Source organism: Staurois parvus, unplaced genomic scaffold (genome assembly GCF_062004578.1).
Source record: "Staurois parvus isolate SC_StPar_1 unplaced genomic scaffold, SC_StPar_1.0 ptg000357l, whole genome shotgun sequence".
Taxonomy (NCBI): domain Eukaryota; kingdom Metazoa; phylum Chordata; class Amphibia; order Anura; family Ranidae; genus Staurois; species Staurois parvus.
In genome coordinates this window covers 2,134,399-2,158,754 of record NW_028318153.1, presented here as the reverse complement: position 1 = coordinate 2,158,754, position 24,356 = coordinate 2,134,399, and the positions used below count along the sequence as shown (strand labels likewise).

Below are 24,356 nucleotides of genomic sequence, written 5' to 3'. Positions count from 1 at the left end.
GCTGTACAGAGAAGAGGGAGAATCGCAGGTATTCTACATCCTCCAACCTGCTGGACCAGTTAGGGCACTAACAGCTCGGCATCCCCAGAGGTAAGTACAGCATTGACTAGTGAGGTGGGGGGTGTCAGTTTGCCATTTTATTTTTACTGTAAAGGTGAACTAAGACTTTAAAAGTGAAAATACTGCTCATCCCATTCCCCATCCACCCCTCCCATTACATTTAAGTATTTGAGTATTTGAGGGGTTTTTTGGCACTTTTTTGTTACAGGTACCTGCCCCCACTTCCTTAAATCTCATTAAATCTCATCTAGGTAAGAATGACGTTGCTCATCCTGACCCCGCTCACCCGCGCACAGCCTCCTGGGCCATGTCACACATTCCAGTCTCACTGTGCAGTACTATCTGGCATTTGTGCAGTGGGTAGCTGGCTGTAACTTCCAAATCCAAAGTGGCGGCACCGAGGACCCACTATGGTGAGAAGAATTGGCTGTGAGAAGACAGCTACTGACTTTTAATTTTCTTTAAAAAAATGAGTGAAGTTCCTCTTTATGATAAACTTATAAAAAAAAAAAAAAATAGCCTCCCAACATTATTTATCAATTGTTAAAAAAGTATTCACAATGGCTTTATTGGATGCCATTCCATACTGCTTCTTTCCTTAAAGTGAGAAAAGAAAAAAAGTAACAACTTAGAGTGTTACTAAACCCAGGACCCTGCATTCACTATATCTGGTCTCCCCGGACCCTGCATTCACTATATCTGTTATCCCACAGTACACACAACATGAAATGCAATTATTTTAGTCAATGTAAACTGCTAAATACCTTTAATAACTGCTAAATACCTTTTCTCATCAGCAAAAAAAAAAAAACCTCTCTAGCAATACACACCAAACTGAGCATGTGTAGAGTGTCTCTTCACGATATGTTTTATCAGGAGAAAGAGAGGAACACTGGAAGAAGGGGAGGATCATATAAGTCAAGATCAAACAAAATGCAGAGGATTAACCCCCTTAGGTTCCACAGTAAGTATAACCAGCATGCTTTACTGCATATACAGACTGATTTTACTGTTGTGGGTTTAGTAACACTTTAAAATGTATTTAGCCAAAGAACAGAAATGTAATATTTTGCAGCTTACCAGTCCTCAGGCTTTTTTACTTTATTTTCACATGGTGATCCCTCTGTCCTAACGTGACAACATTCATTTACTACATTGTATCTATGGAAGAGCAGTGTTGTTACACTAAGACAGAAAGTTTTTGGGGCTCCAGTACGCCTCTCTGCCTCCTATCTCTATAAAATGGAGGGAGATGTTCTGTAGTCCACAGAGATGAGCTGGGCAGGGATGATAACAGTGATCTGGATTACAGTGTAGCAGAGTCAACAAGAAGTTATCAGCTCATTGGATTTCCAACATGTTCACCAGATATTTTTTGGTGAAAAGACCAATTTATGGTGAAAAGACAAAAAGGGAGCAAATTATTGGGGTGTGCAAACACTTTAAGAATCGTCTGTCCTTTTACAATAACTAAAATGTAATTAATGTAAATATTACCAGTAAACACATAGGTGTGTGCGTCCCCCACGTAAATAATGTCTTCCTCTGTTCGGCAAGCAGAGTCTCCATCCATCAGGCTGCCCTTATTAAATTTGCTCCCTTTTACCCAGAAGCAGGAGTCGGTGGAGGTGTCAAAATTGCACTGTCCACAATGTGCAGTAGAAGCTAAGGATGCAGGACATAAAGTACCCATATAGCACATCTCCCCCTGTATGAATAAAAATGTAATCAAAATCTGAAATTTTAAATTGATGGACAATTATTCTAAACAGTTTTAAAGGGAAATCTAATTATAATGGAATACATGTATGAAACCATGACTGCAGTTCATTCAAATAATGCAGACAGAATGTCAACTGACAATGAGAAGTTAGAAGGGGGCTCTTTGGGGAACTTTAGCAGAAATGCAAAAAAAAAGATAAAAACATAAATGAATGTTTGGTGAGATTAATAGGTTTAGGATTTTGTACTTAACGTGGAACTTCAGTCTCTCGATCAACATTGACTATTTTTAATCCATATGGCACTAGCATTAATAAATAGGAACTTATATTATATTTACTTGTTTTAACCTGATTTTTTTTACAATTCTTCAGTTACTTCCTAGTTTCCATGCCTAGGCAAATGATGTCATACATCCTAGGAGTCTTTGGGGGGAGTGGGCGCGGGGGGAGTTCTCAGCTAACCACACCCTCCTTTTTGCATGCATGAGCTAAGGGTAGATGGATTCTAGGAAGTAAATGCTACATGTATCATCTGCCCTTACTCAAGATGGCCACTGAGAGAAATGCTAGGGGTGTATTTCAAAGTGATTTCTCAGCGAAATAAAGCATGTAGGCATGGATGCATGGAGGAGATTACTTTGAATAATAAAAATTAATTAAATACTATTTTTGGTTTATGGGGCTGAGATGCAGTGTAGTTCCGCTTTAAAATACATTCATTAAGAGATATTTTTTGCATTTATGCTGCTCTGGGCGTACAATAATGATATGCCCTTTCCTATGGGCTGCAAGATTTTCTTAGTAACTGCATGTTTGTTATTGAGAGCAGTATTCTTCATATGCAGAACAACCACAGACTACTATTCTACAACCTGCTTAGAGGGAAGAGGATATGAATGCATGTTATATGATAAACGCAGTCCATGCACCCATTCTTCCTCATTTCAATTAATGGATTTACACAAACCCAATAAGGCTACAAAAAGCATAATAAACATAAGAGCATAACAAATATTGTAATTGCAGAATTTTGGTGCTCACCCTCTAATCCCGAGGCCTACAAGTGCATGAAGGTGGCAATATGCAGCCTGATTTGACTACTAGTGAGGATAGCATAGGCCTTTCCTAGTAGTTAACTAATTACTGATTACAGCCTATATTATCTTTCCATGCCAGGAACCCAGCATTGATATGGTTCTCTGCAGAGCTCCCAGTTTAGGAAGCAATACCCTACCCTAAGGTCCTCCTCACATTAACCCTCCCTGTAAGCCCAACCCTATCCCTAACACCCTCCTGAAAGTGGTTCTAAATGCAGAAGTTTTTTTACCTTCATGCATTCTATGCATGAAGGTAAAAAACCTGTGTCCACCCCAGCCCCCCTAATAATTACCTGAGCCCCATCTCAATCCAGCAATGTGCATGAGAGCCGTGGCTCTCCCTGGTCTCTCTCTCCTCCTTGGCTCATAGCAGTGGGAGCCATTGGCTCCCGCTGCTGACAATCACAACCGCTAAGCCAATGAGCAGAGAGCTAGGGTGGGGCTAAGCCATGCTCTGTGTGTGAATAGACAATGTCCATTCACAGGAGAATGACTCAGGAGCGAGCCTACTCAAGTGCCCCTATAGAAAGAGGCTTGCTATTGTGGGCCAGGACTGCCCAGCTGGGGACTGCCCTGAGTCCCCAGCTGGCCAGGACTGCCAGCTGGGGACTCAAAAAGAATAGGATCAGGGCTGCTCTTGTGCAAAACAATTGCATAGAACAAGTAAGTATGACATATTTGTTATTTTAAAAAATATTACAACCTTTAGAATCACTTTAATTAAACTTAAAGTAACTTCAGCGAAATCACGAGTGGAAGTCTTCTTCAGAAGTGTCAATCTCCTGCTCCCCTGCTTCACTTAGTGGCTCTTCCCACCAAAGTTGACATCACTAGAGGACTTAGTAGAGATATAGGAATCTACGGAGAAACCAGTGAGCACTGCGGGAGATACGGGAATTGACACTTGGGGAAGTGTTGATTTCTGAGGAAGATTTGGGCTACAGGTTCCTCTAGTTTGGATGGTGGCCCAGGCAGCAGGGGAGGTAGGTATTCACTTTCTTGCATAATTTATGGGTAATGTTAGGTGATTATTTGTTATAAACTTTGATATAGGCAGCTTAAATCATAGTAGTCAAGGAAAGCCCATAAAGGGCCTCTGTATGTATAGCATTTTCTTATCAAATAAATTAATTTATTTATTATAGTCAAGACCAAAAAGTTGCATTTTAACTTGTTGCTGACCGCAGATAGCCGAATGACGGCTGCACTGCGGCCGGCCAGTTCTGAGTGGACTTTATATGACGTCCCCCCAGAACGCGCTCTCCTGCACGCCCCAGGGGGCGCGCACCCGGCGATCTCCGTGATCGCTGTGTCCTACGGACACAGCTGATCACGTGATGTGGTAAAAGGCCAATCACAGCGGCCTTTTACCACCTGATCAGCGGTGTCCAATGACACGCTGATTAGAGGGAAATGCAAGTGCCGGTTCTCGGCTGCACTTTCCACACGCTGTCAGATCGTGAGGAAAGTACTGCCGAGAACCGACAGTTGTCAGAGCGGGGATCGGCACCGATCATCGGGGCACTGATGATCAGTGCCCTGATGATCGGTGCCCAGCAGTGCCACCCGCAAGTTCCGCCCACCTGTGCCCTGCAGTGCGCCCACTAGCTCCGCCCACCTGTGCCCAGCAGTGCACCCACCTGTGCCCAGCAGTGCACCCACCTGTGCCCAACAGTGCACCCACCTGTGCCACTCTGCAATTTCACACACCTGTGCCCAGAAGTGCCACCTACCTGTGCCCAGCAGTGCCACCCACCTGTGCCCACCCACCTGTGCCCACCCACCAGTGCTGCCCACCAGTGCCACCCACCAGTGCAGCCCAGCAGTGCTGTCAGTCAGTGCCACCAGTCAGTGCCCAGCGGTTGTGCCAGTCAGTGCCGCCAGTCAGTGCCCAGCAGTGATGCCAGTCAGTGCCGTCTATCAGTACCCATCATTAGTGTCACCTATCAGTGCTGCATATTAGTGCCGCCTATCTGTGACACCTCATTAGTGCTGTCTATCAGTGCCCTTTAGTGCTGCCCATCAGTGCTGCCTATCAGTGCCCATCAGTGCTGCCTCATCAACGCACATCAGTGAAGGAGAAAAATTACCTGTTTGAAAAATTTTATAATAGAAACAAAGAAACTTTTTTTTTTTTTTAATTTTTGGCAATTTTTTATTTATAGCGCAAAAAGTAAAGCGCCCAGTGGCGATTAAATACCACCAAAAGAAAGCTCTATTTGTGAGAAAAAAATGATCAAAATTTCATATGGGTACAATGTTGCATGACCGCGCAATTGTCAATCAAAGTGCGGCAGCGCTGAAAGCTGAAAATTGGCCTGGTAAATAAGGGGGTATAAGTGCCTGGTAGGCAAGTGGTTAAACATTGTAAAAAAAATGCATTATTTAGGTAAATGCATATTTTGTATTTTCATATGCAGCCAGCAGGTGGCGCTTTAAGTGTTCTTATCACATGTTTTCCAGGCTCTCTTTATCTGCTATGTTAAAAAATCCCTATTGTTTACAAACCTCCATAGCTCAAGTGCTGATTTTCCAAGCAGAAGTGAATAATTGAAAGCAGTGACACTACTCTACTTTTGTATACAAACTTTAAGAGTGTTAAATAAAGGCAGGACTTTTTTTCAGTGGGAACATGGGGGAATACATTGAATGTATCTAATAGCAAGGGGTGCTGGGGTGTCTATTTTTGCTGGCTGCTGGATGATCTATTGTTGCAGAGCAGAGCTGCAGGGGGTCTATTGTTGCTGGAGAGATCTATTGTTGTTGTTGGGGGATCTATTGTTACCAGCAGGGTTGCTGCTGGGGGAGTCAGTTGTTTCTGGGAGTGATTTATTGTTGAGGGAGAGGGCTGTGAGGATATTTTGTTAAGGGGGAAGGGTCTATTGTTGTTGGAGGGGGTCTAATGTTGCTGGCTATAGGGAATGTGTTTTACCTCTTTTATTGTTATCATTACTTGGTTCTGTATTCTCTAAAAGGGAAACCAATTTGGTGGAGCCAAGGGGCAGTGCTCGGAGGTGAGTAAGGGGTGGAGACAAGAGGTGACTCAAAGGAGGGAGTACCTGCACCTATTCTATGAGAAAAAAAAGCCCTGAATAAAAGTGACCCCACTTACAATGGAACTTCCCCTTTTGGGTGGAGCTCCACTTAAGTCATTGTGTCATTCTTCCAGATCTGTGCAGTAATCCATTGTGAAACTTTGCCTCTGTAATAAAGGCCTGTTACTACTGCTCTCTCTTTGTGTATTGTGATTGGTCTTGTCTCCTCCCCCTCCTGTAGTTTTCTGCAGGCAGCCTGTAGTGGGTGGAGTCTGCTGGGTCCCTCCCACAGCTCTGCTCTGTGCACAGGCTACATACAGCACAGTCACGACCTCACTGCTTCTTTTATAAGGTAATATCTGGTTTTACAAAGACATTTGGTGCACACAACTTGATTTTTATCTTCTGCGGCTACTAAAAGATAAAGTTAAATGAAAGTTTTTGTGCCTGGTGTTCAGCTTTAATGTTCGGAAAGTGTTGCCAAGTACATTTCTATAGCTGTGTGAGTGAAGAGAGGAGCTGGCTTTCTTTAATTACCTTGGTAAAGTTTTCTGTCGATAGCTTGCCAGAACAAACATGAGTCAGTGGATTATATCCAATTCCACTACAGCATTCCTCCTCTTCAGTAATCAGCTCGCTTTCACAGCATTTCAATGGTGTCCCATTATCTGACTTTAGATGTGCCTTAAATTGTCCATTAGATGCTGCACAGCAAATCGTCTCTGACATGTTCACGTAGTCGGTGCCACAACAGGACAAACCTACAAAACACAGCAATTCACATCATCAGTGATGGCCTGAACTTCAGTGTGCAAGTTGCAAGCTTCAATGTTCCTCATGGTTCAGCCTCTTATTTATTTCTTAACATTTAATTCCACAGCCACAAATCCATTGGATAATAACCACCATTTTCCAGAAAAAAAAACAGATTTTAAAGATTTAACACAAAGTGGTTTTGGAGGATTTTTTTTTCTAAATAACAAACGTCAATACTTACCTGCTGTGTGCAATGGAATTGAACAGAGTGGCCCTGAACCTCCTCTTATCAGGTTGTCTGCTGGTGCTCCTGGCTCCTCTTCTCCGACTAGTGTCCCCCATCAGGGTCTAATCTAGCCCATATGATCTTGGGGTGCAGTAAAGAAAAGTCTGGGGGGGCATAATATCAACACTGTGTGAGTCAATGACAGTCTGTCACACAGTGTCATGACATGGGAAACATTGGTATGTATGAGGCTGTCATTAGATTAGGGTGATTAAACAGAATGTGTGCTCTATCAGAGTCCCTCTTTACATCAGGGTACCCATCAGAGTGCCTCTTTTCATCAGGGTCCCTAGCAGACTGCTCCCTTACATCAGGTGTCCCCATCACAGTCCTCCCTTACATCAACTGTTCCCATCAAAATGCCCCTTAAAACCAATGTCCCATCAGAGTGCTCCTTTGAATCCAGTGTCTCCATCAGAGAGCCCCCTTACATACGTTGTCATCATCAGAGTGCCACCTTACATCAGGTGCCCCCATCAATGACATACATTAACTGTTCCCATTAGAGTGCCCACTTTCATTATGTGTCTGCATGTCTGCATCAGAGACAGGTATTCCAAATCACAGTGATCTCTTACATGGCTTTTCCCAATCAGGTTTCCTCCTTACATCAGGTAAGTCCCATCACAGTGCCCCTTATATTAACTGTCTTCATCAGCGTGCTCCCTTACAGCAATTGCACCTATAAAGCTGGCTCATGGATGAGTGGATGCACTCTCAGAGACCTGGGGGTGGGGCTCAACTAAAATCTGGGGGTGCACAGCCCACTCCATCACCCCCCTAGATCCAACCCTGGCCCCCAGTAGGAAGCAGCTTTGTATAGGGGCACTCATGCAGGCTCATTCCAGAGCCTCGCCATCTGCGTCTATTGACACATATGGCAGAACTCAGCCCTTCCCTCTACTCCCTCATCACTGGCTTTGATTGACAGCAGTGGGAGCTGCTTCAGCAAAGTCTGTGAGACCCAGAAGTGAGGGGAGAGAAGAGCTGCAGAGTGTTGGATCAAATGAGGGTTAAGGTGACTATAAGGGGGAGTGAGCGGCCAATACCAATGCCTAAACATATTTGACCTTAATGCAAGGGATTGAGATAAAAAATGTTTAAGCTTTAGAACCAATTTAATGTAGGTTTAAGTTTAATCTCTAAAATCTTATATTAGTGCTATCATGTCATCATCATTATCATACTTCAAAAATCATTTTCAGTATTTCTAAACTTATAGCTTTTGTTAAAATTAGCATGTTCTCCCTGTGCCTGCGTGGGTTTCCTCCGGATACTCCATTTTCTTCTCACACTCCAAAGACATGCTGGTAGGTTAATTGGCACCAATCTAAACTGGCCCTAGTATGTGTATGTATGAATGTGAGTACTTAGATTGTAAGGTCCTTGAGGGCAGGGACTGATGGGAATGCTCAATATATACTGTAAAGCACTGGGGAAATTGTTAGCACAATATAAATACTAATAAATAAATAATAATAATTAATGAGGACCTTGCCCTGGAGGTACTTGTTCTGACACTTCTTGATAAAGGGTGAAAATGCTCTGTCCCCATCTCCTGGTTGGTACACCTGCTTTGTTGCCCTGTTACATGGGTTCCTGATGGAGACTAGGAGTGAGCAAAAATTTGGTCTGAAGATAGGTTCAGACTGAACCAGAAGCAAGCTGTCACTTCTGTCAAATCACCACCCAATCAGCCAGGAGCAGGGCATTTCCCACCCTACAGCTGCAAATGGATGGGAATGCTCATGACATTACTGACGTAATATGATAACATGCCCATATTTGTTCAATGACATTATCCTAATACAGCCATATGTTCATATTTGGTCAATGGTAGTGGTCAGTGGTCAGTGGTAATACAGCCACATGACCATATCTGGGTAATGACATTGTCTTAATACAAAGAACCAGCAAACACAAATGCTCCTGCGCTTGGGGATGGACTCGATGCAGGCTACAACCACATAAGGAATGTCCTGGAACATGCACACCTTGCTGCCCTCAAATGGACCGGGGAAATCCAAATATACTGAATGAGGAAAGAAAAAACAGAGGGCGCACAGGCCTAGTGCATTACCATAAAAAATGTTTAATAAAAAATAAAGTATGTGTTGTACTCACAAACGACAATATAGTCAAGGCACATCATAAAAGAACAGCTGGGTCAACACCGCGCTGAGTAACAGTCCGCAATAGGGAGTATAGACATCCAAAAGGCTGACGCGTTTCGAGGACTTGCCTCTTCCTCAGAGCCACTGACTCTGAGGAAGAGGACTGTCTGCAGACTGTTACTCAGCGCGGTGTTGACCCAGCTGTTCTTTATGATGTGCCTTGACTATATTGTCGTTTGTGAGTACAACACATACTTTATTTTTTATTAAACATTTTTTATGCACTAGGCCTGTTCGCCCTCTGTTTTTTCTTTCCTCATTGTCTTAATACAGCCACATGACCATATCTGGGTAATGACATTGTCTTAATACAGCTACATGACCATATCTGGGTAATGACATTGTCTTAATACAGCTACATGACCATATCTGGGTAATGACATTGTCTTAATACAGCTACATGACCATATCTGGGTAATGACATTGTCTTAATACAGCTACATGGCCATATTTGGGTAATGACATTGTCGTATTACAACCACATATTATTACAGGTACTTATATAGCGCTGTCAATTTATGCAGCATTTTACATATACATATATATTGTACATTCACAGCAATCCCTAACCCTCAAGCAGCAAACGATCTAAGGTCCCTAACTCACATTCATACATACACATACTAGGGCCAAGCTAGATAGATCCAATGAACCTACCAGCATGTCTGGAGTGTGGGAGGAAACCCGTGTAAGAACAGGGAGAACATGCAAACTCCAGGCAGGTGGTGCCGTGGTTAGGATACAAACCAAGGACCCTAGTGCTGCCAGGCAGAAGTGCTAACATTTTAGTCACTGTGCTGCCCCATATTTGGTCAATGACATTGTCTTATTACAGACACATGGCCACATTATCCAAATTATGCCGCAGCTGACTGGGGACTGATTTGGCTGGAGTGACATCTTGCTCCTGGGTTCAGTCTAAACCAAACCTAAGTTTGGACCAAACCTGTGCACATTCCGAATGGAGACTACAAGTAGCTGTTTCAGCACAGACTAGACCACATGGTCCACTGTTTTCACCAACAGGAAACCAGCTTTTGAGAAATGCCATGCAACCAAAAGGGTAACCACATCCATAGCTGCGGTTATGGGGACCCCTAGCGGTGGAGGGGTCCAGTCCATTCCTGAAAAGAGCTTGTAGAACTGATAACTCAAGGCTTAAGAATCACAAACATTTCCACGCATTGATCACACACTGATCTACCCATTCAAACTGACCTTTTTTTTTAGCTGACCTTGAGACACAGCACAAGCTAAACACATAATAAGTGACTCTGGAGGAGGAAACTGAATCTTTGAAAATTTCTGTCAGCACCTGCAAACCGTAGAGTAACTATTTGGCACTGTCTAACTACAACTTGTTGTAGTGTTCAGTTACAGTTATCCCTATTGTAAAGGATATAAAGGTTGGTGTAACTAGGAGTACATTATAAGCCACCAACTTTGGACCTATAATGGTTAACCAGTTGAGCTTCGGAAGGTTTTAGCTCCTTAATGAGCAGGGCAATTTTTTGCTATTTAGCACTATGCTACTTTAACTGGCAATTGCTCAGTCATGCAACGCTGTACACAAATAAAATGTATACATTTTTGGCGGTATTTGATCACCACTGGATTTTTTTTTTCTTTATACAAATGAAAAAAATACCAAAAATTAAAACAAATGTCATTTTCTACTTTCTGCTATAACATAACATAATTAAAAATCAAATTTCTTCATAAATTTAAGTTAAAATGTATTCTGCTACATGTCTTTGGTATAAATAATCTCAATAAGTGTATATTAATTGGTTTGTGTGAAACTTAAAAAGTCTGCATATTATGGTATATATTTGAAAATTGATCACTCTTGATACTGAAGGCCTATATCATTTATTGAGGCCCTAAAATGCCAGAACAATACAAATGCCCCCTAAATTACCCCTTTTTGAAAAGTAGACAGTCCAAGATTTTTAGTAAGTTTTTTGCAATTGTAATTATTTTAGCACATTTTTTTTGGAGAATGAAGAAATGAAATAACATTTTTATTTTTTACTCTTTTTTTTCACAAGTGCAGTAGAGCGTCATCATATGACTGGTGTGGCAGTGATCAGGGACACTGACTGATGACAGTATGTAAAAAAAAAGTATTCAATTTTTGAAACACTTTTTTTCATTTTCCTATTTTTTTGTACATATTGTCGTTGGAATAGCTCAGCGTCACCATAGTGACACTGTAGTACTCTGGGGGGATGAGGGATTTTTTTTACATGGTTATGGTTCTGAACTGTGATTGGCTACAGTTAATCACATGGTACAGGTAGCCAGGTACCATGGGAATACTGTGGGCCAATCACAGATTACAGCAGTAAGCAAGCTGTTCATGAACTGAAAGCAATTCATGACAGGTTGTTACATTGTTATCATGTGATTGTTATGACCAATCATAATGATCACATGGTACCCGGTTACCAGTAATAGTAATGTACTGTGGTGAGCAGCAAGTGGTTAAAGGCCACCAGTCAATGATGGGGGCTCCATCAAAATCTTATAGGAGGCCCTATGCTTTCTAGTTAAATACATAAATGGCTTCAAAGAGGATGCAGAAGATCAGCAGAGGTGAGATGCAAAAAAAAGACTGAAAAAGGTGCCAATACCAGCACTTCCTATTGCAGGCTGACAATGCTAATTTCTCTATTAGAGGTAAAGCTGTCTCCTTGCCATGTGCATTCTTTTAGCTGGCCATTCTTGTCTGTTAAATAAGCAGCCCAACTGCCAATTAAAGAAGTCCACACAGCAGGCTGAAAACGCTGCTGCTAATTGCAATGCAGTGGCTTAGCACTGTCAACCTGCAGCAGGAAGTGCTGTTACTGGCAGGATCACCAGGTAAGAGTATATAGTATACAGTGAGACATGCTGCTAAACATACTAAAAAATATTATGGGGTGTAAAGTATTTATAAAAAAATTTGCATAGCTGATCATCCTTCAAAACTGCATTTATATTCATGGGCAGATAGCTAAACCACCTGATTTTACTTCCCCCTGACCTTTGTGTGAATGAGCCTTAAGAGTCTTCTTTTGCAGGGAGTTTTTTTTTTCTTCAAATGTTTGGATAGGGAAGGAATCACTTTAATTGGCTTGAATCCAACAAGGTGGGGAAGGTGGACCATCCTAAATGGCCAATGCTCTCTGTATTGTGCTGCAGAAATAGTGTCAGAGTGTTATATCAATGTGTCAACTCAAAAAGCAGCCCGTTAATCTGTTACAAGTGAGGAATCTCCAGCAAAGTGTGACCTATTTCGAAAAACTCAACTCCATTCCTGATAGCTTTAAGGGACTTCTGACGGGCCAACTCAAATTTTCCTAATGAATGTTCCCAGCTCTGGAAACGGGAAAACATAATAAGATGCGGCCTAGCGCGTAAAATCCTGTCTTTGACAGAAACGGAAATTTCAGCCAAGAATTCAGTCACATAACACAAAGTGACTCCCTTTCTAGTATCTTTAGTAAACCATTACTTTTTTAATTATTATCAACCTTGTTCCAGCGTGATAAATTGCTAATTACTTAATACCCTAATCAGCGCTCATTCTTTGCACAGATAAACTGTGACAGCGCCATTAATTTAAATAGTAATTTCACTTAATAGCCAGAACGGCACAGCAGATTTTTATGCAGCATTTTCTGAAGACTGCATCCATCACAGAGGAAATTCTGACATAAAGATGTCTGACGTGCACTAACTCACTTAGGAGGAGCAGATGTTGCCGGGCGCGCTTTGCTCGTTATTCCCAGAGTGCATCACTTCAGCATGAATGAGCTGCAAATGCAGGGGTAGACAATCTTGTGAAGCTGCATGCTGCAGCCTCTGACCCCCGACTAATTTATCTCAGGCTCCCTAGCACTTGACTTTTTGATCTTCCACATTCGAGGTAGAGATTGCACCCAACCACTACAGAAAACAAAAAAAAAAAAATCAGGAGCAGATTCTACCTGCCATGCAAAATTAAGTTGGACAGTAATTTTTTATCTATCTAGAATGTTTATTTGACCCATTCTGCACTGATTTGGTGGATTTGAATTATGGGCTTCCTTTGGCCACTGTTTGGCCTCACCTTACTGATCTCACCGGCTGTGGAATCACTAAGGTGCAGCTCCCAACGTAAGCCAAAGGACTGAGCTCCTTTGCTGAAAACATAAGAATCACTAGATAATGATGTAGCAGGAATAGAAAAATATCTCACTGCTTTGACCAATATGGTAGTTGCACTATAGCAGAAGATGAGAGCGACTCTGTGCTGGCGAATTGTCAACAGCAGTTATGAGTTGGGTTAGGTCTAAACTTGGTCCAAATCCAATTCGGCAAAATCTATGGGAAGTTGTCACATGACTGAACACATGCCGGCCCAATCAACAAATAATAGGAAATGGTCCTACTTTAGTGAGACACGCCCAACTTGAAAAGTTTGCATGAACAAAGGGAGCCAAGTACCAACCAATCATCTCAGAAGTCCATGTATCCTTTATTCTTGACAGTAAAGTCACAACCAGTGGAGAGTGGGTATCCAATAAATAACAGGAGCCAAAGAATAGCGCCTTCATTTGGGCTCAGAATTGGTTGCTAGAGTTCCAATATTCCTGAAGGGATAAGTTCACCTTTGGGAACATGTTACATGTTCCACTTGTTTTTAGGGTGGAACATGTAACATGTTCCCACTGCTACAGTCACTCCACAATCCACCAATTCTAGTGACAGCAACACAGGGATCTTCTCCCCGCACTCGCCGAAAACATGCACTCCCCGAAAACATGCAGGGCTCTACCCACTCAGCTGTGTCATTCATTCACGAAGTTCTGTGAATGGGAGCACTACAAGTACCGATAGCCTTTGCGGCTGGCGGCTTGTAGTATTCAATGAACTGCTATGGCGTTGTTGACCGCTGTAGGTAGTTCATTGTTCCTTTCTGTTGTTGTGTAACTGCCTGCCCATACAATGTACGAGCAGACAGCATACAAGGACAGTCTGCAGAAGTCCTACAATCAGCTGATCGTGGGTGCAATGCTTGCAGGCTACTAGTAAAAAAAGTAGTAAATACATTTTTTACCTGCAAAAAGATGTGCATTAATTTTTTTTTTATAAAGGTGAACTTATCCTTTAAAAACATTATATCAAGTAGTGTTGCCTGGGATTCTTTGGTCCCTAAAAAACATTTTCTACCCTCTCTCCACAGCTGTGACTTTACTGTCAAGAATAAAGACTTTATGGACTTTCAAACTGATTCCTTTTGTTCACACTAATATGGCCACATGACCATGTTAGGTCAATGACAATACATACCCAGCTGATTGGATTTACGAGGATGCGATCATGTGAAAACATCACAGACCCTGTCTCAGGACTCCTTTCATCATCCCTAATGTAAGTAGCTGGGTGGCGGTATATAAATATCGCAATGCCTTGATGGAGAAATGTCAGTCTGGGGAGTGGGCATTCCTAGGTAGGTTGTGTTTTATGCAGACCTCCCTAGGTAAGGCTCAGAGCCTATGCTGAGCCTCCAGGAATGGAAGAACTAAAATCCGATAAAAGCAAGGTACGTGTCAGAGACAGTAAGGCCTGGGAGGAAAGAACTAGATACTGAACATTCTCAAGCCAGGAAATGAGGTGGGTTCTATGAGCTTCTGTAAGAAGCTCAAAGTGTGCCGTAAAATTTTCAGTAAAGTAGAGAAGCCTGTACAACTGTGCAAGACTGAAGGGAAGGCTGGAATTCAGATTCTCAGGAGGATGGCACATGCTGAGGTTTTGGATTAATACATCTTTTCAGCTCCTTCTGGCAGACGTGAATGTTGTATGATGGACACCATATTTTGGCATCTAGGTGTACAGGCTTCGATGGTGGGTATACATGTATTTAGGTGGTTTTACATCAGCTTTGGATTGAAAAGTAACTGTTTGGAACTGAAGAGTCCACAGCAATCTGCCATTAATTTTCCAGTTTTTAATAAAATTGGGAAAACCATTCAAAAATGATTTTCAACTGGCATTTCCATAGTTTCAGTTTTCACCACAACTGGTGATTGTTCGAATCTAGAAAATGATTGAAACCATGGAAAGATTCCACAATTATCACAAAGTAGCCATGTGTATGGTCAGAATAATGGTGAAAAATAAATATCAATAGTAATGAAGAAGGCTGTTGAGCTTATGTAGCTCTGTACAAATTTAAATCAGATTATAGACATTTTAGAATACAGTAAATGAGGAAAAATCTCCCTAAAAAGCCTGGGACACAATTAAAAAACCAACAAGGGTTTCAAACCCTCTTCCACTCTATCCAAAAATAACAAAGGATGGGCTTGGCATGTGCTTTAACTAAATAAATATATGTAAACAACTGCAATGCAATATGATGAATTGTGCACTGCTTCTAAAAGCTGTATTTTACCATCCAGCCTAGAGTGAACCTAGCCCAAAGGGTATTGGAAAAACAGAAAAGAAATTAGGTCCCAGAAAATCAAAGTTATATACACAGAACAGTGGCTAAGTGGTTTAGCACTTCTGCCTAGCAGCACTGCGGCTGTTGGTTTGAATCCCAACCACAACGCTACCTTCCTGGAGTTTGAATGTCCTCCCTGTTCCTGTGTAGGTTTCCTCCAACATTCCAAAGACATGCTGAAAGGTTAATTGGCCTATGTATGAATGTGTATAGGGACCTTAGATTGTACGCTCCTTGAGGGTTAGGGACTGATGTGAATTTACAATATATACTTAAAGCGCTGTGTAAAATTATGTTGCTATGTAAGTTCCTGTAATAGTTATATACATCTCTTCTCATGAAAGCGGTTCCCAATTTAGTAAGACCTCAAGGGGTTTATTTACTAAAGCTGGAGAGTGAAAAATCAGACTCACTTCTGCATAGAAACCAATCAGCTTCCAGGTTTCATTGCCAAAGCTTCATTGAACAAGCTGAGGTTAGAAGCTGATTGGTTTCTATGCAGAAGGGAGTCAGATTTTGGACTCTCCAGCTTTAGTAAATAAACCCCCAAGTGTCTGTATGCATTATACAGTATATATCACTTTACATGCTGTTTTTTACTTGCCATGTTAACATATATTAACGACATTAAATGTGCATGAATTCTATGGTGCACTAGTCTTGTTGCTTTATTATTACATGTAATGTGGTAACACAAACCTGAATAGAATTATGTTTACCATTTACCTGCCATGAACACAATGAGTAGATATTGTATTTATGTAGTTAAAGGGTAGTCCTGTCACTCTTTTATTACATGTACTTTATTTAGAGAAGGGATTGAACCCCTATGCAGGGACATTAAAGTGTTACTAAACCCACAACAGTAAAATCAGTCTGTATATGCAGTAAAGCATGCTTGTTATACTCACTGTGGGACCTAAGGGGTTAATCCTCTGCATTGTGTAAAAAGGATGCTTGATCTTGTCCTCTCTGATCCCCCATTTTTTACTGTCCCCAATCCATCTGCTGATAGAACAGAGCCTTGGGGGGCAAGCCGCACATGCTCAGTTTGGTGTGTATTGCTAGATAGTTTTTTTGGTTTTTTTTCTTGGGAGAGTGCTTATGATCAGCACAGGGCTAATCAGTGCTGGCCAGACAGAGGGTCAGGGGTTATGAAGCCTCATAGGAAAATAGGAGAAGAATGAAAACTCCTCCTACAAGCTTTAATCAATGTTCTGCTGGACACTGATAGAAGTCACAAGACTGCTTTATAAACTGCTGATGAGAAAAGGTATTTAGCAGTTTAAATTTGCTAAAATAATTACATTTCCATGTTGTGTGTACTGTGGGAGACATAGATATAGTGAATGCAGGGTCCTGGGTTTAGTAACACTTTAAGCACCCAGTTATCCTATATACTAGTCTCCTTGAACCAAATTATTTGTTGTGTTAAAGGAAATCTTCATTATTTTATGTACTAACACACTACCACACTCTACAATGCATTTGGAAAAAAAAGTACTTTTCATGTGGAAGCACTGCCACATGGAAGAAAAATATATTTTAAATATATTCTTCTTAAATATATTGCCATATATTTGAAATACTACAATTTTGGCCATATTCAATATATACTGTATGTTGAAATGCATTATTTATTTATTTCAGGTACTCATGTAGCGCTGTCAGTTTACACAGCACTTTACACACATTTATATTGTACATTCCCATCAGTCCCTAATCCTCAAGGAGTGTACAATCTAAGGTCCCTAATTTACATTCATACACACACTAGGGCCAATTTATACAGCAGCCAATTAACCTACCAGCATGTCTTTGGAGTGTGGGAGGAAACTGGAGTACCTGGAGGAAACCCACGCAGGCACAGGGAGAGCATACAAACTCCAGGCAGGTGGTGCCAAGGCTGGGATTCAAACCAACGACCCTAGTACTGCTAGGTGGACATGCTAACCATTTAGCCACCGTGCTGCCCCATATGCCTCATATGAACATTACACTACTTTAAAAAGTATTACACAACCATAAACAAATTGTGGCAACATGATTTAAACAAAGACCACCAATGTACAGGATAAAAAATTATGAAAAATATTTTTTTTTAAATATATATTTTTAAATATAATCTTCAGATTTTTTATAACATATAAAAAAGTTCCAAAAATGTAGATTAAATGTATTTTTAAAGACACACAGTATATTTGAAAATGTATTTAAAAAAATATTTTTCATATATTTTGTAATATCTAAAAAACGCATTTCAACATACAGTATATATATATATATATATATATATATATATATTGGAAGAATATTTTAAAATATATTTAAAATATAAAATTTTTCTTCCATGTGGGCTGTAGCCCATCTCAGTCCAGGAGAAGCCTATAATAATGACATTTAGGGTAGATTTCCTAAAACCAGAGCATGTACAATCTGGTGCAGCTGTCATGGTAGCCAATCAGCTTCCAGGTTATATTGTCAAAGCTTAATTGAACAAACTGAAATTAGGAGCTGATTGGCTACCATGCACAGCTGCACCAGATTCTGAATGTTCCAGTAAATCTCCTCCTTAATTTCTATAGCACTGTGTATCATAAATCATATCACCATCATGTATCATTTATTCTTAAAGATGAATTCCAGAATTGGATATGGATACCTAGTTACATTGATTCAGCTTGGACCATACCTGGCCGATGCCCCTGGAAGCTGGAATCATTGAAGAACACACCATTAGTGATCTCCACTAGCATCTACGTCCCATGCAGAAAGGCTGAATTTCTGCTTATTGAACACAGTAGGCTGGCCGCTCAGCACAAGTGCAATGCAAAGCATTCTCTGATTGAACGAGGTGGAGAGCAAGGCAGTAACGTCATACTCTCCACCTTTTGTGGGACGGCCCTTGTCAACCTTACCTACAATAATGGACTATTGGCCTTGCATTGTACATGTTGATGGTGTCAACATGTGACCAGAGCCACAGCACCAAAGAGATTGGGCTTCAGGGGACCAGTCACATAGTGTTCTGAAAGCCTGCTTCAACAAGAAAGAAGGAAAGCGTTACAGCATATTCCTCTACCCCTAAACTTAACAAGCATTTAACCCTGCAGTACAAGGAGGCCTTAAAAGTGATTCTAAAGTCTCAGGTTTTTTTCCTAAAATAAAATGTTATACTTACCTGCTCTGTGCAAGGATGTTACACAGAGCAGTCTTGTGCCTTCTTTTCTGGGGTCCCTCTGCTGGTGCGCTCTGCTCCTCTTCTTCTCTGTGTGCCCCCATAGCAAGCTGATTGCTATGGGAGATGTACAGGCTTTATCCCAAGCCGAGCTGTGTGTGTCCATAGAAACACACAACGCAGCTTGGTCCCACCCCCTCCTCACAGGATTTGATTAACAGCAGCAGGAGCCAAAAGCTCTGTCCCTGAGAGAGCACAGAGAGAGGAGCGAGCCACTACAGACGGGCACAGCGCTGGATCAATACAGGATTCAGGTAAGTGTATAGGGAGGGGGGGTGGGGGAACAGCCAGCGGAAGTTTTTTTTACCGTAATGCAGCTAATGCATTAAGGTAAAAATAAACCTTTTGGCTTTAGAACCACTTTAATAAAGTATGTTTTACCACCTTTTCTTTATCTTTTGTTGCATATCAGCACTGCTGGTCTCCTGCTACATGCACTCCGGTGACTGCTGTCAATTCTTAGGGAAAGTTTTCTGGTGGTGATAACAGCAGACCTTCCTGTGCACATTTGTTTGCAGTCTCCACTGGGAGAGCAAGTGACAGGGTGACACAGGAACACAAATAGGAGACAGGGACAACGTGTTGCCACCCTATAACAGGAAGTGCAACGAGGACCTCCATGGCAGGATCACCAGATATTTTTTGTTGAAAGCTTCAGATTTAAAAAAAAATTAAAACTACTTTTGAAATTACATTAATGACATTAAATGACATATAATAAATATAAAAATAAATAAAATAAACATCCCTCAGCAAACTAATTGATAAAGTTCCTACCCCAGCACTTGCAGTTTACAACTTTTAATGCTGCTGGCTCCTGCTCTGTCAGTGCTGCTTCCATGAACTTCCAGTCCTCACAGGAAAGAGTTAAAAGTGGACACTGCAGTCTGTAATTGGTCTTTTAGCTTGGAGAATGGAGGGGAAGGAGGAGGGTGGGTCATGGGAGTGCCTTGCCCTTCTAGACCATGGGGCTGTGTGTTTTTATTAATGCACGCAGTGTAGGGAGACACAAATCATGCTGTGCAAGGGTGGCTCCATAGGACCCTGCAAGTGAAAGGAGCCACCCTAACACAGGAAATTCAGGGCAGTGGTCATGGCACCAGCTTAAACTACAACATAGGCAGATATTAAAAAGTAAAAAAGCTGTATAAGGCAAAAGCTGTATATATATATATATATATATATATATATATATATATATATAATTTTATATTAATTATCAATTATATAATCAATTATTATTATAATTTTTATTATTATTACATGCTTTTGGTGGAATAATCATTGTCAGCATTCTCAGCCAGCTGCACCTCCTGGTGGCTCCTGTTTCCATCCTGCGATTTATGACTTACACATGCTGATGCTACATCTTGTCGCTTACTGTCACATCACATTTCCCCAGGAAAGTCAAGGAGAAAGTGTATCAGAAAATATAAAAAATCTGTTTCCATGAAAAGCTGCCAACAATTATTTAATGTGCATCACAGAGCTGAAGGAATGTATAAACACAGCTGGCTGGTGAATTACTAATTCAATAAATCTGTAAAAGCGATGCTTTACAGCGAGCATTAGAGTTAAACGGCATAAGCTCTCCAGGCTGCACATCAGCTTTACCCGATATTAAGCTGAGGTTTGGTACGTAGCGCTTTGGACGCGTTGGCTGGAAGGCTGCTTTTCAGGTACGGCTGGAGTGAGAGTCACAGATGTGGGAACAGCAGGTCTTACAGGGAAGCATTGAGGGTAAAATAGGATCATAAAAGCAAATCATTTCCTTAAGCTGTGCTTGTGCCCAATAACTGCAAATTTGTCAGAAATGATCACGGTCTGCGGCCTGTCCTTACCGGCAGATGGCGGTGTGCTTAAAGCCGACCTTTTACCTTTTTTTTTTATAACTTTAGCTCATTGCATTCCTTCCTCCTACATATTGGAAATACCCCTAGTATTGTAACCTTTTTTAATATATTATTTTTTAAAATAAAAAACCAAGCTAAACTTAACTAGTCCTAAAAATGCTCCAACCCCACTTCTAACACCAATGCTGACTAACCTGTGTAAAGAAGATGTACAGTATATACTTACCTATTTTCAGCCTTCTCTGGTCCAGTTTCATTATTTATTCCCTCTGTCATGCAGCTGCAGGGGAAAGGAGAGAGCATGTTGGCGGGTGGCAGGCTGCCCCATGTGTGGCCATAGTGGGCAGCTGAGCCAACCCCCAATGTGAAATGACCTTCCAGGCAATATGAAGCTTAGGCCCAATGACTCCCCGATGTGGAAGTGTCTGAGACTGAACCCCTTTTCCACCCTCCTCGCTTCATGGCTGTACCCCCCTCATTCTCAGGGGGTTTCCAGATGCTGGACCTCCTATTTCTCAGTCTCGACGGCCAAGTTGACATCAGTAGAACTCTCACACTTTCTCCAGAGCTGCGCTAGTGACCAAACAAAGGCACACAGAGACTGGATGTAGTTTAGGTTCTTTACTGTAAAACTTCAAATGAGGACATAGCATTTCTGGGTCTCAGACCTTAACACAGTTCCATAGGTAGCGTGTCAGGAACATTTGATTTGGGTCCTGCAGGAGGCTGCTCGTGTCTTCTTCTCAGTGGACCCACTCTCTTTAGCGTTACTACTCCTTCTCTTCCATCCTGTAATAGGGATGGGAGGAACCAAGGGGTAAACTAACTTCCAAGGCCTTCTTGAAAGCCTTGAATGTACTGCTGGAGCTCTCTTGGGTCTTTGAAGGGGACTCACAAGGCATCAGAAGCTACTCCTTCCTCAAGTTCCCCATTCTGCCTCTCTTCTGTCCCTGGTGCTGTCTAAACTCCTAACCTTCTCCCAGGGGAAGGAGGCAACTTAAAGGGGACCTGCTGTACCCACCTACTATAATGTGCATGACAGCAGATGGAATTCCTGTTAACAGCGACATCACTCTTAGGCTCCCATAGTCCATCTTTCCTTCCTCTCCCCTGCAGCTGCCGCTGACTGAAAGCAATAGATCACGAGACCGGACTGGAGTGGCCTAGAAATAGGTAAGTATATACAGTACATCTTTCTTACACGGGTTAATCAGCATAGGTGTTAGGAGGGAGGAAGGAAGATTTTTATGATTAGTTAGGTTTAGCCTGGAATTGTACTTTAAGCTCTTCCACCGTTTTACTTTTTTGACTAGGCAAGAATGACATATCCTGGGCCATCCTCCTGGGATATCCACATCATATACTGTATACCAGAAGGTTGCATGCATTAGCATCTACCCTGTAAAGCATTTAGTTCCCCTTTAACCAGTTAAAGCACACCACATCACAACTGCACGCATTACACATGATTGCAGTTCGGTCCTATTCACTTGAATTCATTGTCTTTGTATAATTTTTAACTTGTCGCAACCGTGGCAGTTTGTAATAACATTGGCTATGTTAACTTATGGCTCGACGGTTGGGAAGGTGCTGGTGAAACGTGGATCAACCACATGTTTTCATTGTCTCTTTGCTGCTGATGTAAATCAGGTCTTAAGAGGCTGGCTGTGAAATGCAAAAATGCCAATACCCAATATCAGAAACAGCAGTGCTGCAAGAGGAGAACTTCAGCTGTAAGTAAGCTATTGGTGGAGTACATAGACTTGTACTGTATGTCATTTTTATTTATCATGTGTAACACGTATTGTAGTGGCTAAGGGCCCATTCACACTCAGATTCATTTGTATGTATTTTTTTAAATCCTTCCCAACACATAAACAGTAAAAGCAATGTTTTCCCATGAGATTAGTTCACACCATTGTGTTACAGTGTACAAAAAAAGAGTACAGTAGGCTGCATTCTTTGCAACTTAATGCGCATGCATGGCACCATGACTCTGGAGCATAAAATTATATTTCAAGCAAAAAAAAAAAGTTTGTAAAAAGCATATTGTAGTGCATAATAACGTTCACAACATTTAAAAGGTAAATGTATCTTTTCATGAAAAATACACCATTTCCATAAATGAACTAACTCCATATAACCTGGCCACACCTCCAGGACCCCACTACATAGAGCAGTCATGATGCCCATGCGGCCGGTGTAGCAGTTCGTACACCACAGACTGCAATACACAGCCATGTAATGGAATGTGCTCATTACTCAGAATAACTGCATGACCATGCTGACCAAGAAGCGCTTCTTTCTTCTGGGACACCTTATTAGAAGAAGGCTCAGATGTGCTTCTCATTAGTCAGCAATATCCCATGACCATTGAGCGCTTGCCATTGCAAGCATTATGATGGGGTCTCTCTCCGGGGCTGTGTATTGCAGTGTTCAGTGTATGGTGGACACCAGTAGGACAGGGTATCATGGCTGCCAGGGGCAGTGGGGTTTGGAGGGTTGGCCAGAAAATTTGGAGTTAATTCATCTTTTCATTTTTTGTGAAAAGGTAAACTTACCCTTTAAAAGAATGTATGTCAATGCGTGTTAATGCACATGCATTAATGCAAAGAAAACACGGGGACTGTAATGTGAGTGGGTCCTAAATTATATTTTGTCAGATTGCTGGAGGGTTCCCTTTAACATTGGCCAAATGACAGAGCCACATATTCAGACTTATTTCATCGAACAAGAGGAAAGTGCGGTGACTTCTGACAACCAGGTATAATTCTTTGACACAGTGGTTAAGTAGTTACCTTTGTTTCCTATGACATTGTAAACCTGTGTTTAAAGTGTATCTAAAGCCAAAACATTTTGTTTTTACATTTTGGATAGATTAGGGAAGAGTTAGAACCCCTGTTGTTTTGTTTATTGCTATCTGTATCCTCACAAGGGAAATTCTTTCTCTCAATTTGTCTTGGTGACTAAAATCAAGAAAATGATGAGTTGTTATCAGAAAATGTATAGAGGAAAAATCTCCCTATGAGGACATTTATTCTGGTGAGAAAACTATCCTAAACTTCAGCTTTAAGGCATAGGACATCACAGACTCCATCCCACTGCCTGCATTTTTAAATGGGCCAAAAATACAGGTTGCTGGGTAGAGTAAACCTGCAGAGTATAACAGTAGACAACAGTATCCTCCTGTGTTGTGACGTGAAGTCATGTGATCTAGTGACACAACACGTTGGGAGGAGCTGGTGATGTCACACTGCAAAACCAGAAGTGTGCGGTCGGACATTTTGTTGGAGGTTGTCTTGGCTATATGCAGGGATATTGATGTGCACCAGTGTTAGGGCACAAATTAAGTTGAGTTTAATATTTATTTTTTTAAATTGAGTTTATTATACGGAGAGCAATACGGTGACAACTGTCTAAAAGGGCATTTCCCACTTCCTAATGGATGTACAGGACATAAATAAAAGGGAAATTATCTGTCCATTAGTGCTTCATTGGAATACCATGCTCTAATATACTACTGTGTTTCAAGGCAGTTCCTCTTCATCAAAAAAATGAAGAAGTGCCGCCACGAAAAAAGTTAGCAAGTATATTAGAGGTTGGTCTTTGAATGAAGCCCTAATGGATGGATGAGTGTATTCATTGGTTGATGAGATGT

The 24,356-nt window shown here is 41.4% G+C and overlaps 1 protein-coding gene across 1 annotated transcript in view; it reads right to left on the bottom strand.

Annotated features, from left to right (window-relative positions):
• The window catches only part of USH2A (usherin), a 1,035,348-nt gene that overhangs the window by 259,436 nt on the left and 751,556 nt on the right, over positions 1–24,356 (bottom strand). The window contains exons 50-51 of the mRNA XM_089684798.1: positions 6,454–6,677; positions 1,558–1,768 (exon numbers count right to left, since the gene is read on the bottom strand). Of these exons, the coding sequence (XP_089540924.1) occupies positions 1,558–1,768; positions 6,454–6,677 (435 nt within the window). The remainder of the gene's footprint in view (positions 1–1,557; positions 1,769–6,453; positions 6,678–24,356) is intronic.